The sequence below is a fragment of the Epinephelus moara genome, chromosome 13 (genome assembly GCF_006386435.1).
Source record: "Epinephelus moara isolate mb chromosome 13, YSFRI_EMoa_1.0, whole genome shotgun sequence".
Taxonomy (NCBI): domain Eukaryota; kingdom Metazoa; phylum Chordata; class Actinopteri; order Perciformes; family Serranidae; genus Epinephelus; species Epinephelus moara.
This window is the reverse complement of record NC_065518.1, coordinates 338582-357157: the sequence shown is the minus strand read 5'-3', so window position 1 is coordinate 357157 and position 18576 is coordinate 338582. Positions and strand designations below refer to the sequence as shown.

The 18576-nt window shown below is 44.2% G+C and overlaps 4 protein-coding genes across 5 annotated transcripts in view; 3 read left to right on the top strand and 1 right to left on the bottom strand.

The window, feature by feature from the left end:
• acsf2 (acyl-CoA synthetase family member 2) overlaps positions 1-177 on the top strand; it is a 53819-nt gene extending 53642 nt beyond the window's left edge. The window contains exon 16 of the mRNA XM_050060770.1: positions 161-177. Coding sequence (XP_049916727.1) covers positions 161-177 — 17 coding nt within the window. The remainder of the gene's footprint in view (positions 1-160) is intronic.
• Positions 178-333: 156 nt separating this feature from the next.
• Positions 334-3035, top strand: LOC126400206 (uncharacterized; the record flags this gene model as incomplete). Its single annotated transcript, XM_050060769.1, has 2 exons — positions 334-351; positions 552-3035. Coding segments are annotated over exons 1-2 (2502 nt in total), but the record flags the coding sequence as incomplete, so codon positions are not given.
• Positions 3036-3037: 2 nt separating this feature from the next.
• On the top strand, positions 3038-7786 carry LOC126400205 (mucin-5AC-like; the record flags this gene model as incomplete). The annotated part of the gene is made up of 1 exon (XM_050060768.1): positions 3038-7786. A coding segment is annotated over one exon (2856 nt), but the record flags the coding sequence as incomplete, so codon positions are not given.
• stx4 (syntaxin 4) lies at positions 7431-15811 on the bottom strand. 2 transcript variants are annotated; one of them, XM_050060407.1, is made up of 10 exons: positions 15606-15811; positions 14716-14817; positions 13684-13783; positions 13407-13481; positions 13250-13320; positions 13008-13116; positions 11461-11534; positions 10905-11042; positions 10719-10829; positions 7431-10587 (listed from the first exon to the last, which is right to left on the bottom strand). In XM_050060407.1, the coding sequence occupies exons 1-10, from the start codon at positions 15633-15635 to the stop codon at positions 10507-10509; spliced, it is 891 nt and encodes a 296-aa protein (XP_049916364.1). In that variant the 5' UTR covers positions 15636-15811; the 3' UTR covers positions 7431-10506. The 2 variants fall into 2 exon arrangements, with proteins under 2 accessions (XP_049916364.1, XP_049916363.1); XM_050060406.1 differs by lacking the exon at positions 15606-15811 and adding an exon at positions 15202-15334.
• Positions 15812-18576: the final 2765 nt, after the last annotated feature.

The following is an 18576-nucleotide window of genomic DNA, read 5'->3' as shown; positions in this document are numbered from 1 at the left end:
TATTCAGAGAACAGCGTTTTCCAATTTTGTATTAAGTCAATTTAAATAACTCTTTCACATTTTAAGAGCCTAATCTGAAGCTTAAATCTGCTAAATGCCGACTAATTTATCTAAATGTGTTACATTTCTAATCGCTTGTCATGTTTAACTTGTTTCAAAGGCATCTGTGTATTGTGAACGTAACAGAGCACAGTGCGAAATAAAACTAATTTCTAATAATGACAAGCAACATGTATGTGCAGTATCTTACTTACACAAACACTACGAGCAGACAGAGGAGCAGCTGTAGATTTTGTTTGTACCTGCGAACAGATCGGAGCGACTAACACATTGATGAATGCCAAAATACATGTAAATTTCCTTCTGCGAACAGTTTACACACAAACTAGTTCTGCTCACGTCTCATGAATGAGACCTTGTGTGTTTATAGTTAAATACATCTTATATGTATTGCTGTTATTTGCTTTTGACTCTTGAGCTGCTACAACCTGTGAACTTCCTCGATGTGGAACTGATAAAGTCTTCATCTTATTTGTCCTGTGTCTGTTTAGGAACAAGTGGAGGCTGCCAGGAAGGGCCTGGACCAAGCCAAGGAGGAGGGCCTTAAGCTTCATGCTTCATCCGATGATGACGAGGATGACTTTTTGTCGCCGCCAGCCTCTGTGGAGCCTGCTCAGCCAGCCCGCCGTGGCCGTAAACCTAAGGACAAGGACAAGATTGTCACCTCGACAAGGACCAGCGGTCGACTGCGTGGGGCCTCACCTGAAACGGAACCTGAGCCCACAACCCCTAGAGAAGTGCCTGAAAGACTCCGCTGCGGTCTGAGAGGACGAGGAGCTGCCAAAGACACTGGTACTGTGTCTACCACCCCGTCCCGCACAGACCATCACAAAACCTCCTCGTCAACCAGGCTTCAAGATTCCTCCAAGTCGTCAAAAGCCTCATCTCCTGCCAGAGATCACCAGACCATCAAAACCAGGACTCTGCCAAACCGCTCCCATCCCAGTCCAGTGCCTTCCCCTCCTACGACCTCTCCCCCTGGAGGGAAACAACAGTGTGTTGGGGAGACCGACAGCAAGACCTCCAAAGCCTGCAAAGAGGAGAGGGAAGGGGAGAAGGAGAGGAGGGTGTCTGAGTCTTCGCTAGAATCCAGCTGCCCGGCGGACCATCAGGCAAAAGATGATGACACCAAAGACCACAGCGCCATGTCTCCCCCCTCCACCAGCTCCAGATCACCTCGCAAGCGTCAGTCAGCAGATGGTGAAGTCCTGCGGGGCCTGGTTGAAGACTCTCCATCGGCCAAAGTCCTGCGAAAACTTCCAGGGAGGTTGGTCACGGTGGTGGAAGAGAAAGAGCCAAGGAGGAGGAGGCGAAGAGGAAGCGGGACTGGAGGTGGAACTTCTTCAGAGGAGGCCACCGTGGAGGAGAACACTGCCGGATTCGTTGATGAACCAAACAAAGACAACACGTCACTGAGCCCTGACAGCAAAACAAAAGGGACCGTTACCAAATCTCCTCAGGACCAAGACTCTACTCCTAGTCCGTCTGTGCACCCACCGCCTGTCAGAAGTTATCCTCCATATTCCCCGTCCCATCTTTCTCCTGACATGCCTGTGCTGAGAAATCTTCCCGTGCGGCGCAGGCTGGAAACTGAATCTCGCATGGCTGCTCAGCTGGGAGAGCAACAGCAGCATCTGGGTCGGGGAAGGGGAGGAAACCAGTCCAGAAAAACAGACGTACAACCAGGCAAAGATGCCACTGCAACTTCCACAGACTCCAGTGTGAACTCTGTTGTGGCACCTTTGAAGAGAAAGAGGGGCCGGCCCCCTAAGACTCCCCCAAGGTTACCAGAGTCTGACAGCGCAGTGACCCCTTCTTCACAGCCCACCTCGCCAAGTGAGGAAGGGAATCCTCCTCTTTCCCCGAAACGTAAGAGAGGTCGCCCTCGCAAAGACTCCACAACTGCACCAGAGACTGTCAGTGAAGGACATAACTCTAAAAATGAGACCACAACTACTGGTGTATCTGGTATATCCAAAACTGATGCTAGCACAGAGCCAACTGTCTCACCTCCCCATAAGTCAGAGACCCCTATAGCTGCTGTCGTCACTACAAGTCACGCCTCCCAGTCTACCAAAGCTGAGGGAACAGAAACCAAGAGTGAGGTTACATCCCCTTCTCCAAATCCAGCTAAAGCCCCCACAGCAACATCAACAACAGATAAAGCTTCCACACCAGTTGCAGCTTCAGTGCAAGTACCCACTACACCTGCACCCCTTTCTGTGGTTGCCTCCACGTCAGCTTCAGCCCAATTCGTTAGCTCAGCTCCAGCTCCAGTTTCAAGCCCAGACACAGCAGCAATCCAGGTGTCCCCCGCATCCTCTGTCCCACTTTCCACGTCTACCACCATCCCAGTTACTGCTACCACCATCCCAGTTACCGCTACCCCCACTACCACGGCTCCACTGCCACCTGCTAGCACCATCACATCAACTCTTCCAGGTGTAAAACCAACACTTGTGGTTTCCACTGCTTCTAAAGCTCCCGTAGAGCCAAAACCTTCAGTTTCTACAACTGTGAAAACAACAGGACCAGATTCTGCCAAAACCGCCACAGTTGCCACTCCAACTGCTGCCACCCCATCGACTGTGTCATCTCCTGCCACGGCTGTCAAAGCAGTTCCCACATCAGTCGCTGCTGCAACAATCACAACAGCCGCTAACGTAGTATCAAAAACAGTCAGCGTTACACCAGCAGTCACCACTACAGCAAAATCAGTCACAGCAAAAAGTACAACTGTGAAGGAATTGAAGCAAGTTACTGCTTTGTCATCTACGACATCTTCCCCAGCTGCTGTAACTTCCACCCCAGCTACCATAACCTCCGCCTCAGCTACCATAACCTCCACCTCAGCTGGTGTAACTTCCACCCCAGCTACCATAACCTCCACCTCAGCTGCTGTAACTTCCCTCCCAGCTACCATAACCTCCACCTCAGCTGCTGTAACTTCCCTCCCAGCTACCATAACCTCCACCTCTCCACCTCAGCTGCTGTAACTTCCCTCCCAGCTACCATAACCTCCACCTCAGCTACCATAACCTCCGCCTCAGCTGGTGTAACTTCCATACCAGCTACCATAACCTCCGCCTCAGCTACCATAACCTCCGCCTCAGCTGGTGTAACTTCCATACCAGCTACCATAACCTCTGCTCCAGCTACCATAACCTCTTCGTCGGCTAATGTAACCTCCGCTCCAGCTACCATAACCTCCAGCTTGACTACCATAACCTCCGCCTCAGTTACTGTAACCTCTGCTCCAGCAACCGTAACCTCTGCCCGAACTTCCACCCAGAAGGTTTCAACTACAGTTGCAACCCCGGTAACAGCTTCCCCAAAACCAACCTCAGCATCCTCCTCCGCTACAGCAACAACCGTGACAGCAACAGTAAAAACATTCCAAGCTCGCCCATCAAACTCAACAAGTCCAAGCACAGCTCCCACTGCAACTCCAACCATGTCTTCTTCTACAACTCCATCAGTAACAACAGTCTCATCTGCTGCAAATACAGCTCCATCTTCTCCAGAGCAAGCAAGGACTAATGCGACAGCTACCAAAGTCCCTACCAAACCAGTCTCAACTTCACAGCCACCAACAACAACAGGTCCAGTGTCTAAACAGGCAACAGCTGTCCCAGTGGTTGGCACATTCTCTGCAAAACCTCCTGCTATACCAACCCCAACCTGCACTCCTTCCCCAACCACAGTGTCTGCCAGTGTAACTACCACAGCCAAGTCTAAGACAGTTACAGTAACTTCATCACCCCCAACAGAGGGAGTCCAAGTAAAAACCCCTGTAGCAGTAGTCCCCTCCAAAGAACACTCAACGCCATCCATCCCTGCAACAACTGCAGAAAAGACTGTCAAGATCCTACCTCCTGTTACAACTTCCACAGGTGCTACACCAGCTCCAGTACCAACAGTCACCACAGCTACATCATCCTCAGAAAAGTCTAGTACAGCTGCTACCACAAACATTGTCATGACTACCCAAGCATCCACTACCACAGCCACCCCTGTGTCTGTAGCAGCAGTAGCCACTACCACAGCTGCCACGACCAAAACAGCTCCCCTTGTGTCCACCACGCAAACATCTGCAGTAACTTCCCTGCAAGTACAAAGCTTGGATGTGTCCACACCAACCAAGACAGAGGCCCCACCCCAGGTAGCTACATCTGCTTCCTCCAGTGTTTCATCTGATAAACAATCTTCAGAGCCGACGCAGAAAGTGTCCAAGAGTGACCCAGACAGGGAGACAGAAATGGAGGTAGACACAGTGGAGGCTGGCGCAAGGACTAGCAAGGAGGAGGATGACAAAAAGGAGGACATCTGCAAGTCTCAGGCTAAAAGGAGAAAAGTGGAGAGTTCCTCTGAGACCAAAGAGTCGGACAGGGAGGGAGCAGGCGGAGAAGCACAGCCTGCAGCTGCCCCTCAGAAAGAAGAACCTAAGCAACAGGCGGTGGAGCAAACTCCAATCCCGAAAAGGCCTCTCAGTCGCCAGAGTAGCCAGGAGTCCACTCGCTCCTCCTCATCATCATCTGGGTGCTCTACATCAACACTCACCCGTCACGCTCACCACAAGAGGACTTACGAGAACAGACATCCTGCCAAGAAGAGGCGGATGGATGTCACATCAGAAACAGGGAAGGAGGAGAAAAAAGAAGAGGGTGGAGTGAAGGAAGAGGAAAGCAGCAAAAAGGAGCTCACCACCGCTCGGAGAAGACGTTCCAGGTCTTCCTCTTCCTCCTCAGACTCTGACAACAGTGAGAGCAGGAAGGAGCACCGGTTGACTCGCTCGGGGAAGCACAGGCTACAAGATCAGGAGAGGGAAAAGGGCAACAGCCGGCAGGGAAAGAAACCTGCGCCCAGCTCTGACAGAAATGCGTCAAACAACGCCAACACATCCACAGGTGGAGAGTCTGGCAGTGATACATCTTCTGTTAGGGTCACCAGGAAGTCTGCAGGATCTCAGCCTTCACAGGACAGTAAAGCTCAGACAAACAGCGCCCCCTCGTTGCCTCCTGAGCCCGAAGTTCTGGGGAAGAGGTGCTCGGCACTCAATGCGGCAGCCAAGCTCCTAGCAATGAAAGGCAGGGTGGATACCCCTGGCCACACCACTCGGAAAGACTCGGGAGCGAAGGCCACAGGGACTTCTCCTGCCTCCTCTTCTGACAAGAACCAAAAGCCTAAAAGCAAAAGTGTACCAGCCTCCCCTCAGACTAACTCTGTAAATCTTACTAACAATAAAAGCAGTGGCAGCAAACCCTCAACGCCCAATCAGACAAGCCGCCCTGCGCCCCGCTCCACCAGACAGTGCCCCGGTTCTCTGGTTCCACCCCTGGAAGTGGAGTACAGGAGGTCTAAAGCAGAGGAAAAGGAAAGGGGGAGTAGGAAGTCATCAGGGGGAAAGGACGGTGAGACAGAGGGGCAGTCTTCGTCCCGGGGCCACAGTGCCTGCAGCAGCATGAGCAGTGACGGCGAGGGAGGGCGCAGCAGCAGAAGCCGCAGCAGCAGCAACAGCAGCCAACGTACCCACAGCATCAGCTCTCAGAACACCGAGCACAGAGAGTCCCGCGCCGCTTCCTCCGGCAGCGAGCGCGAGAGGGATCGCAGCTCGGAGAGCAGAGACAAAAGAGACCAGCAGGGCCAGCGCAGGGAGAGTCGGAAGGACAGGAGGTCTCAAAAGCTCTCGCAGGAGGTGACCAGCAGTTCAGGAACAGAGGGGACGCCGGACAGGGTGCTGCGTAGCGTCGCAGCGCTCGCGGCAGTGCAGGCCCGGTCACCGGCCGCGAGCACCCGCTCCTCTTCTGGTCAACATCGTCACAACAAGACATGATCAGAGTGCCAAAGGGAAAAAATGGAAGCGAGAGTGCCGTTGTAGAGCACGATACGAGAGCATGTCATGACCTCCAAGGTTGCTGCTTTGTGTGCACTCTTAATGAATGCAAGGGAACTGAGTGCTGCACAAGCCAGGGACCTCCCTGCCTCTTGGGCCCTCTCCCTTTCCAATTGGAGCTGGTCCTCTCACCAGCTCAGCCATTGTCAGCTGGGGGAAGGCTCAGGGATGCCGGACTGAGAGTTAAAAAAAAGTGGCACCATCGTTGTGCGTCCGTGAACGGACAGAGATGGTACAGTGGGTAAAGTCACCACTGGGACTTGAGAGGGGCAAAGGTGCAAGAGGTTATAAAGGAAAGTTGTTAGTTCACCTTATGTACTGTAATCATTTAAGACTGGAACACTCAGATCTTATGTGTTAAGATGGGATTATACAGCACCCTCTGTCAGGGTTGTAAACGAAAAGTCATTTGTGTGACGTTAAAAACCTGCGAGTGACCAGTTGTATTGTAAGTTGGAGGTTTTAGAGAGTTTGGTTTTGAAAATTTCGTCAGCTGTCCTGACTATTGTTTCTTTGTAGTCAGTTGATAAGTTATGCATATTTTATTATTTCTTCCAGGGTTTTGGGAAGAGACCAGATCTGTCAATGTGATCTTTGCTGCACTATGCTGGAGCTTGTCTTTGCTTGGGCCCCTTTGTTTGTCACGTCAGTTTCTGTTCATTGGATTCATTTTTAAATCCAGCCTTGCATTTCTCATTTGCACATCTGATATTGTGGCCCTCGGCTTTTGAGTACATTGTGGTGTAGTAATACGTTTTTACATCAACTGGTTCCTCACGATGCATCTCTACAGTCTGAAAAACTGCATTAATTCAAGTTGCGAATTGTCTTGAACATGTGCTCGTCACCACGACCCGGAGCAGCAGAAGCTAAATTTCTTTTTCCTAATCCTCCCAAAGGCATTTATAGTTAACGCTCCACTTTGTCGTGTATTTATATTGAAAGGGCAAGTACATGTTATTGAAATTAAGAGTGCCTCTTTGGCCAAATGGGTGTGAACCTCTGATTGCCTTGTAAAGCACCTGAAGCAGGGGTGTTGAGCTTCTCTCCTTATTTAAAAAAAGCCAAAACAACAACAACAAAAAAAGACAGAACCTGGAGAACATCAAGAGACGCACCCTGTGCATCAGTGCTACCAAATTAATGTTTTATTTTTCACCTATTTCTTTTTTTGTTTTGTCACCATCACGTCATTGCTCTTCGTTCATGTAAAAAAAACAATTACTTGGACAAAATATGTGAATAAAATTACTGGTACAGTTCCAGATGACTGTAAATTGTCGATTTACTTTTGGACTTGTCGGAGCTATTTTGAGCAGAGGTGATATTTGGGGGCGGGGGGGGGGGGTAGTTTATGGTGATGGTCTTATTTTTGATTTGTCTCTCTTCATTTGTTGCATTCCTTTGATCCCTTGTAATTCCACATTGTTTTACTTGAAAAATTAAGACAATTACAGTTGAATAAAAAGACCAAAAATTAGTTGCCATTTTTCATTGTGTTGAAGATTTTGTTTAATTGTGGGTGAAATACAGGCTCGTGTCATCTTAGTAGGTAAAAAACAAAACAACTGATACTGAAACTCACAAAACACTTTTCAATTGTCTGTAACAGCTTCTGTGTGACTTTAACACTTTATCATACAAGACACAAACAGAAAACAGAACATGGCAGAATTTTATTTAAAAACAAATCTATATTAAAATAAATGTGATGCAAAATTCAACAGCTGTAATATTACACAGTAGTAAAGTCGCCGCCCCGTCCGTCAACCTTCTTCTTCTGCTGCCAAAGGAGACTCAAGTATGGAAGCCCATTTATGCCAGAAAAGAAAATTAGCCTCATGCTGAAAAAAAAAAATCCTGTAAATCATTATAATGAGAAATATTCTCAAAATAAGTCTGAAAATAATGACTTTGTATCTCAAAGTAATAAACTATTTAAATTTACATCTTACTAATCTGGAAATAACTAAATATGACCTTGATCCTCAACGTGACGAGAAACATTCTCAAAAATAATTTCTGAGTATACTGAGTCAGTATTTTGATAATGTTCCCGTTATTTTACAGTGCTGAGTCATTATTTCTAGAATACCAAGTCATTATACGGAGATACTAACTCATTCATTTGATATTTAGTCATTATGTTTGAGATATTAACTCGTTAATTAAAGATACTAAGTCATTATTTTGTGATACTAACCTGTTAACTTTGAGATCTTAAACATTTGATATTAAATCATTATTAAATTTTAAATACTAAGTCATTGTTTTCAGAGTTTCTCATCGGAATAATTTACTGTATCAGGATTTGTTCATCACAACGCTAAGTTTGCGCCTTATTGTTTGTGTACTGACGTAAATGGGCTTCCATACAAGAGCAAAGACCAGACGACCTTCAACATAAACATGTTTGGTTTATTTTTCTTCACAGATTTGTCACACTGTGGAGCAAAGCAGCCACAGTTTGTTTCCCAACATGTGTTTCCTGGTTAGTTTACACTTCCCCACAGAACTGAAGTAAAATCACTAAAGTAGTAACGTGGAGGACAAAAGGAGACTTTGGCCCAATGTGACAGACAAGTGAAGAAAGTCTTGTCAGAGTATATGCATCACGCTCAGATGAAACACGGCTGTGTGAACTCAAACACATAGAAACAAATACAAACTCACTCCCTTCTTCACAATGTTAGTGCACAACATCACATTCTCACGTGGACGTCATGCTGAAGGCACATTGTGGGGAAATAAAAACATTATGGTGGTTGCAGAACTTTTCTCGTAGCAGCAGCAGCTTACACAATGTCTGAATCATAAATACAAACTGATAGTAGGAGAAATAAAAGTGGGCCTCGGGCCTTTTGCTGCAGTGTCGACACACCGTCAAATTAAAACACAAAGCAGGGGCTGTTCTTCCACCAAAAAAACAATATCTGTATTTACACTTGTTACACGTCGGCAGTTTGACACAACTTTCAAGTTTTAAAAATCATCTCAATCATCATCGTTATGTACAATTATATTAGTCTATTTGCCTACTCTATTCAAACTGTTGTTGGTGACTCGAATTCATCCAGAAACAACAAGGTCACGAGAATCAACGCACAGTTTCCTGAGTACAGTACGATCAGCTCCAGTCGGGGGTTCAATACTGCATTGTGCTTTGCTCAAGGCCACTTATTTCCTCTTTGCTTTTTTTACGTAGGAGGGGAAAGGAGCACTGACGTAACAGTTCACTAAATATCCTGGTGTGTGTGTCGCAGACCAGAATGTGACGGGGAGTTTCCACAAACCAGCAGCACGACCTCGTGAGTGGACGTGGAAACGCAGACAAGAGTGTTGCCGTGTGTGAGTTAAAAGCACAATTCTTCTTTAAAAAAACAAAAAACAAAACATAGGCCCGTGATGAGGACAGAAGGTTAGATATGGAAGACAAAGATAAAGACAAAGATCCTGTACGTCAATATAATGAGACACTTCCTCAAAGCAATGTTTTCATATCTCAAAATAATGGAAAATGTTCTCAAATTAATGACTCAGTCTGGCAAGAATAATAAATAATTATTAAAAAAACAAAAATAAACTTTATCAAACTAACAAGAAACTTTCTCAAAATATTGTTTTCATATTTTAAAATAAGCCTTTGTCAAAATATTGAGAATGCATCTCATTATTTTGCAACAATAAGTTTGTATTTTGAGAACATTGCAAAGTGTTTGCAAAACTTTGAATAAGTATCTAAAAAATAATGACTTACTATTCCAAAATAATAATAATAATAATAATGAGAAATGTTCTCAAATTACTGACTGATCTCAAAATAACGACTTACAGTAGTATGTCAAAATAAAAATAAACTTTATCAACTTAATGAGAAACTTAATCTAAATATTGATTTCATGTCTCAAAATAGTCAAAATATTGTTTAGGTTTTCATTATTTTTGTTATAATAAGTTTGTAACTTTAAATCAGTGTCTCCAGACCACGACTTCGTATCTCAAAATAATAAACTGTCAACAAATGAGTCCGTTTCTCAAACGGATGAGAATTTTGTCAAAATAATGACTATTTCAAAATGATGAATTTTATTGAAATAATGATTTCGCAGAATAAAAAGAAACTTTCAAAGTCTTAATTTCATAAATCAAAACAGGCTGAAGTCAAAATATTGAGAAAGTTTTTCATGTTTGAGACGCGAAGTATTTTCATAATGCTGAAAATTATTTTGCAAAATTTACAGTCAGTGTCTCAAATAATGAGAAACTGTCGACACAGTGACTGAACTCTAAAAAGAAGTCATTATTTTGAGACACTTGGTCATTATTTTACAAAAGTCTGTCCTTATAAAGACCTGCAGGATTCTGGCGTAAATGATCTTCCACAGTTTCAGAAACACGAAGATGAAATGTGGGAAGAAGAAAAAAAAAAAAAAAGCAGAGGGATGATAACTGATAAATTCACCCGAACGTCCTGTGGGCTGAAATTATTTACATAAAAGGTGATTTTTCATTTTTAAATGTGCTTCTGCTAAACCAGCCAGCGACTCACACTGTTAGGTGCCGAAGGTGGTGACCAATGAGATGACTAGGATGAGGATGAGGATGGCCAAACAGATCGCTATCCAGATCTTTTTCTGCATTGGAAGAGACAAATTACAGATTAATTAATATACAAGCAACACTCATCAGGTACAACCGCAAAGATTTTCTGTTTTCCAGTGAATCAAAGTGTGCGGTTCATGGTGTGTGTGACTCCACGTCGTACCTTTCGTGCTTTCTGCTGATACGTGACGGCTTTCTCTGTGTTCTCTTTTGCCTTCTCCACGTAGTTTGACGACTGTTTGATGTTGTTTTCAATGCGGTTCACCATCTCCCCCTGCACGAGGCACAAACATCACAGTCACACACTCTTCATCCCCCCAAACAGAAACCTTCATCAGCGTTACTCTACCTGAGCCTCCACCTCCATGGCGAGGTACTGGAACATTTCGTGCAGGTCTCTGATGCTCCTCTCCAGCTTCAGGATCTCGTCGTGTCGGGACTCGATCTCATTCAGAGCCTGTTTTGTAGCTTGAGCATCGATCAGGATCTGAACACACAGCACACAGTCATTGCTAGAAACAACAGGAAGTCATGAGGTTTCAAAGTCTCAGCTGTGACCAGTGGTGGAAAAAGACCCTTTCCTGAAGTTAAAGCACCAGGTCAAGATAAAAACACTTAAAGTGTGACGTCAGAGGGCCGCAGGACTCTTCACTATGAGCTACTAACACTACACACAGCACTACGGGCTGCACAGGGTTTCTGTCTTTGCTTACCACAGCTGTTGTCCAGTCTGAGCGACTAGAGAGACGACAACGGAGCACATCTGTCATCACTTCATACACAACACTCAAAGTCACTACGACCAGCTGCTGTTTGTTTGACTGTACGTGTGTTACTGCAGTTACTGTGTTGTGGTGTCCAGCATCACACTGCTGACACTTTGCCTTCATCTTGTGTGCACTCACATTCTGGGTGAAAACATCCGTCTGCCCACTCTCCAGCATCGCGTCCAGCTCTTGGTCTGTCACGTTGGTCCCCGCTGAAAGTGAGAGGTGCGTTAGACAAGTGTTTGAGCGGTGCTGAAGATAAAAACACAAACACTTCCTCCTGTCAGTCTTTGTTCTGTGAACTCATCAAGATACAAGGACTGCAAAGCAGCAACTGACCATTGCTCTCAAAACTGATTAAAGGAGCAGTACGTGACGTTCAGAGCAGAGCTGTGGGGTGTGACAGTCTGCACATGGGTCTCAACATGGAAGTGGCTGAGCTGGTGGCTAGCGGCTAACGGTGCTAACTCAATAAACGATGCTTATAATGGCAACAGTGCTGACAGATCTAACGGTGTTAACGAGTGGGGAACTGTGTTTCTTCTACGACACATCACTGTCATGTCAGTGCAGGCTGCCAGTGGGACACACACATGCACTCACATGCACGCGTGGCCAAGCTCAGACCAGCTGAGAGCAGTAAGCCAGACCGGCTCGCCACAACAAACCACTGAGAAGCTCAGAATTTGGTCAAAATATCTTAAAGGACACGATGGCGTCAGTCGCAGTTCATTTCTTTGAACCATCACATGTTTGGGATGTTTAAATGAGTGATGATGTGAACAAAATGGCCGCCAATTAATTTTCTGTCAAGCGACTATTCTACTCATCAACTGATCACTGCAGCTCGACAACAAACCATCTCTGTATCTTTATTTTCATTTATTTATTATCCTTTATACTTAATATTTATCATCACTGTTACAATGTGTCCATGTGTACAAGGAGTCATTTACATTGAGGTACTGACACAAACTTAGATTTATGCATGCACCGAACATTTCAGTGAACATAACGTGGGCGGAAAAAAAAATACAAAATCAAATCAAATCTTAATCCTCAGTGTTTTATTTGAACCATCCATGTTAGCATTCTTTAAGCAGCATATACATGTTGGTTTATAGAAACCTTCTTCAGGGCAGAGACCAATAACTTCACAAGATTTTATTCCATCTGAAAAGATTTTGGTTGTTAGACGTTGTTGTTGTTGTTAACTACAGTTGGCAAGATGAACATGAAGGAAGTGAAACCTGTGATCAGAACAGTCTCTCTTGTGACTCAGACTGCTCTCACTTCTACTGTGAATTTAATAGTGAACACTAATAAACCCCTGGGTGGTTTCTAACACACTATAATGTAGCTGTACGCAGACACAAGTGTTTACTGATGTATTTGTCAACAACTGTAGCTCTTCCTGTTGACACCAATCAGGTGCTGCAATAATATAAACTATATCTTCAAAGAAGAAGAAGTTGTTATGTCATCACAGTGTGTCATGATCCATTAATCAGATCACTCCATAGAGCTTCTAACAGCTACGTGAGGAGGTGAAGGTGTGAGCAGCAGAGAGCAACAGAAAGCAAAAGGAGATGACACGTGCTAAACGTCATGAGACAAACTGAGAAGCAGGAAGTGATGGGTGAAGTTGACCACAGACCACAAAGCTAACACCTTCGTGGACTCACTGATTTTGAGTTGCCTCTGTATCCTCTCCACGTTACGGTCTCTGTACTGGGCCTGGATGGTGTTACAGTGACCCATCAGCTCCACAAACTCCTTCGACAAAACACCGTGCTGGAGACAAAGACACACGTTGATCACTTTAATAACGCAATAAAAGCACGTCATGCAGCTGCTCACATGTGAAGTTATGTCCTTAAAGGTACTCAGAGTTCAGACTAGATGTTAGCGGGGCAGTTGGGTAAACCTGGGTCCGTTGCATCCGAATGTTGATGGGTATATATTTCCCATCATCCTCCCCCTTCTTCGGTTCAATACCTGTAGAAACACAATTGATGCGTGTGAGCCGAGCACACAAAACACAACATGAACACCTTGTTGACTTTTGATCCTTCAGCACTCACTCTTCAGTTTTCTCTGGATCTGACTCGCCAACGTTTTTATCTCCTCTCGAAGAGTCTGCAGCTCTTTCTTCATACCTGCCCAGACATTACAACATCATCATCATCATCATCAACACTGAGTGGTGACGTCTTACCAAGATGAACTACAAAGGTTTCTTATTGTTCACTGTACAAGACTTGAAAATTCAAATCTTGTAAATCATTGTTGTCAGGCACCTCATAAATATGATCAGTTCTCAAATCTGGGTCGACCGTCGGCCTAAATGAACAAACTTACTCTCCTCCGGCAGCGCCACACCCAGCACAGTCTTCTGTTTGTTCTCCAGGTTAGACACCATGCTCTTGAGGCTCTGCAGCCCCTCGTGGATCTCTTGCGCCTGAGATTTGGACAAAAGAGTTTTGAAGTTTAGAGGCAACAACATATTAACAGTTGCATTTTTTTTGTTGATTATTCAATTAGATATGAAAAAAAAAAGATTTTTTTAATCATTTGATTCATCTATGCAGCAAAAACGGCAAACGCTCTTTGATCAAGGATTTGAAACAAACTGCTGCTTTTCATCATTTTTATTGACTGTTTTCAGGTCGTTGGTGGGAGCTCACAAACAGTCTCAAGGCGCCACACTGGGCTCTGTTGACTTGCAACAGGCATTCTCACATAACTGTCACATTTTCTAAACTCAACAATTCAATAATCAATAATTTAAATGACTTGTTAGTTTCAGGCCGAGGTACCGTGTCTTGTGTCAGAGCACATAGCTTTAAACTTTACCGCTGTGTATTTTCCTCACCAGTTAAACCGCAGATTATTTTCAGCTCATTTAAAATTCATTTGGTCTGTAAAATGTTAAAATGTCCATAAAACCTGAGGCGATGCCTCAAACCTGCTTCTTTTGTCCATCCAATAATCTGAAACACAGATATTCAATCTGCAGTCACAGAGGGTTCAGAACACGAGCACATGTTCACATTAGAACATTATGAACCAGTGAATGTATGGTATGTTTGCTGTGACATGATGCCAGTAACACTGGTGCTTGTTCCTGACAGCCTCACACAAGGACACTGGGATCAGCCCAGACTGACATGTTGTCAAAACAAAGGTTAGAGTGCAGACAGAGCCTCAGCACCACACATTCAACTTCAGCTAAACATGCACATGAACATGGAGCGCTGCAGTCAACACCGTCTCTTCCTGAACAACAAGTGTGTCGTGTAGACAGAACTGTAATGTGGAGGTTAAACTTTGTTATCTCAGGTGATCTGTCACCTGTACACTGATTCATCTCACAGTTTAATTAACCTTCACCTTTTTAAAGAAAGCTTCATTCTCCTTCTCCTCTTTGGCTGAAGAGGTTCCAGGTTTGATCATGAGAGCGCTGCCCTCGTCCTCATCTGAAGCCTCTGCATTCTGCGAACCACAGAAAAATACATAAATAAATAAATGTGAGGAGAATAAAGATATTTCCACAGTACTATAGCTCCGCAGAGCCCCACAGCCCCACAGAGCCCCGCACAGCCCCGCAGAGCCGCCCCACAGCCGTGCCCTGCCCCGGCCTGCCACCTCCTAAGGAGACGGGGCTGTAACGGAAGTTGAGACGAACAGGTCGCTAAAGTTTCATTCAGACACTTAAACGGTTAAACTTTATGTTTTAATCTCTTATATTTGTGTCCTTTGTTAGTTAAAGCTGTCACTGTTGAACAGTGACGTTAGCCGCCGTTTATCGACCAACTACAGCAAAGTGTTAGCAGGCTAATGCTAATGCTAACGCTAGCCGTTTACTTTGAAACTCACGTTTCCTAATTCTTTAGTTCGGTCCCGCATTGTTTGTGATCGCGAGGCGGCCGGTCAGGTGTCAGACACGATGCGACTCTGCGCCCAGATGTGCTGAGTTGTTCCCGAACACAGAAACACCTGTAAACAAAGTNCGCAGAGCCCCACAGCCGTGCCCTGCCCCGGCCTGCCACCTCCTAAGGAGACGGGGCTGTAACGGAAGTTGAGACGAACAGGTCGCTAAAGTTTCATTCAGACACTTAAACGGTTAAACTTTATGTTTTAATCTCTTATATTTGTGTCCTTTGTTAGTTAAAGCTGTCACTGTTGAACAGTGACGTTAGCCGCCGTTTATCGACCAACTACAGCAAAGTGTTAGCAGGCTAATGCTAATGCTAACGCTAGCCGTTTACTTTGAAACTCACGTTTCCTAATTCTTTAGTTCGGTCCCGCATTGTTTGTGATCGCGAGGCGGCCGGTCAGGTGTCAGACACGATGCGACTCTGCGCCCAGATGTGCTGAGTTGTTCCCGAACACAGAAACACCTGTAAACAAAGTGTAAACTTTGATCCGCTGTCATTCAACAAGTCAACTACCCAACACTTCTTCTTCTTCTTCTTCTTCTTCCTCTTCTTCTTCTGGTGCAGCTCTGAACACTGAAACTCGACTCACTGGCGACCCCTGTGACCGCAGCGTGTAACTGCACAGGACAGATGTGTCATTTACAGTTTATCATCATATTATTATTGACTTGGAGATTTTTTATTTAATTCAGCTATTTTATATGTCTTTGCTTGTTTGTTTAAATTTGATATAATTGAACACATTAAATTCAAGTCACGTTTATTTCTCACAAACACACTAACACACAATGTGCCTGTGGATATGCTCATTTATCCAGGTCATAGTTATCTCAAGACAGTTGAATCGAACACAACTGGACTTGGTTTTGTCTTAGAAGACATTTCACCTCTTATCCAAGAGGCTTCATCAGTTCATGCTTGTCTGACTAGGCTGAAACTAGTCTGACAAACTGGTGTGGAAACAACCCAGGTATTTAACCTCTGGGGAGGTCTTCACAAGGCCAATGGGCCAAACCCAGCAACACACTCAGACAAAGACTGGTACACCCAAAAGACCGTACACCACACACTCAGAAGAGCAACCTGGTGTACACTGTCCAATGCAGTGAGGAATGCCCAGACTTGTACATTGGTGAAACAAAACAACCACTAAACAAGCACATGGCCCAACACAGAAGGGCTAACTCGTCAGGGCAAGATTCAGTTGTCTATCTACACCTCAAGGAGAAAGTACACTCCTTCAAAGACAGCAATGTGCACATTTTGGACAGGGAAGACAGATGGTTTGAAAGAGGTGTAAAAGAAGCCATCTATGTGAAATTGGAAAAGCCATCTCTCAATAGAGGAGGAGGTCTGCGACACCACCTATCCCCCACCTATAATGCTGTCCTTTCATCCTTGCCCAGGAGGCTTAACAACTTAACCTCTAAAAACAACGGTCGTTCACAAATGGCCTCATGTGACTCTAACGACTCCAGTGACAACCGTTGCAGCAGGAGTTTCAACGACTGTCGTTGACACACCATTGGAGCACTAACGAACCAGTGACATCATTGGCCTTGTGAAGACCTCCCCAGAGGTTAAATACCTGGGTGCTTCCACACCAGTTTGTCAGACTAGTTTCAGCCTAGTCAGACAAGCATGAACTGATGAAGCCTCTTGGATAAGAGGTGAAACGTCTTCTAAGACAAAACCAAGTCCAGTTGTGTTCGATTCAGTTGCCTTGAGAGAGCACACACAATATGAGTGAAATCCTTTTGTGTCTGACTCCATGAAGCAACCAGGCCTAAAAATGATAATAATGTCATTTAAACATTTACTATAGAATACAATAGAGTGCATAAAATATTTTCCAAAGAAGCAAACCAATATTGCAGTAGCTACATTTCAGAGAAATTAAACTGTAAACATAAATTAGTATGAGCAGTAGTGGGTGTCAGAGGAACATATGATGTCTGACAGGTAAATAAGAGTTATACATTATATGCAGTGAGTTATAGATGATGAGAGTCACAGGTTCAGGACCCGACTGGTTTAATAACAGCTCCCTCGTCTTCTGAACCGTGAGTTCACTTCCAGCTGTGTCAGTTGTGAAATTGTTGTATAATTATGTTTTGTGTGTTTTTCAAATATGTTCTCAGCATGAACATTTTAATAAGCACCAAGTCTGAAAACATTATAATCTGCATTTTAAAAATCCTGCAATATATAACTTGAAAAAATAAAATGCTAAGTAAATTGTACTTTATAATAATATACTTTATATAAGATAAAAGGAATAAAAGGAAAGTATTCTTATTTAAGTATTATTACTTAGGCCTAATTATAATAATAATAATAATACATTTTATTTATAACGCGCTTTTACAAGTGCTCAAAGACGCACATTATATTATTATTAAGTATTATTCTTTCTTTAAATTAATATTTAATTTAAATTTTATTTTTTAGGCCACTCTTGTGGCCATTGTTTTTAATGTGCTGTTTAATTTGTTTTAATTTTTAATTTTTTATAACACTAATAATAATGTTAACAACTACTAATTGCCCACTCTTTAATCACAACATAAAACAATACCTTGACAACTTGCTCATAAATAAATTAGTCAGATAGAAATGTGTGTTTCGGGCTGATCTAGTGAATTAAACCCTTTCACAGTGAGTGTTTTATTCGTGGGTTTACCTTTGTTTTCACCTGATAAACCTGCAGCTGAGAGTTCCAGTGTGGTGCAGCCATAGACTGGTTGCAACATGAGGGTCCACACAGCGTTGACGTCACTGGTGCTCCTGCAGATCAGACATTACTGAGAGCTCTACTTTACTCTGACAGACACAAGATGGCGCTGTTTGCCTGCACAAACTATGTCGCTGCACCAAACATCACATCCGGTGAAGCTGCAGTTTAAACTTAATATCAGGTGTACTTTTAAATCTTTGCCACCGAGCCTGAACAATTAAATTTCACCTGAATAATAAAACCTTTATTGGTAATTAACAATGTGTTCATGAATATTCAAGTGTGCTGACATTTCCCTCTTGTGGGCTATGAACAGGCCTGCTGGAGCCTGTTGGAGGGCATTTTTAAGCCTTTAATGTATAGGACAGACAAGTGTGAAAGGGGGAGAGAGAGAGGGAGTGACATTCAATTTTCAATTCAATTTTATTTATAAAGCCCAATATCACAAATCACAATTTGCCTCACAGGGCTTTACAGCATACGACATCCCTCTGTCCTTATGACCCTCACAGCTGATCAGGAAAAACTCCCCAAAAAAACCCCTTTAACGGGGAAAAAAAACGGTAGAAACCTCAG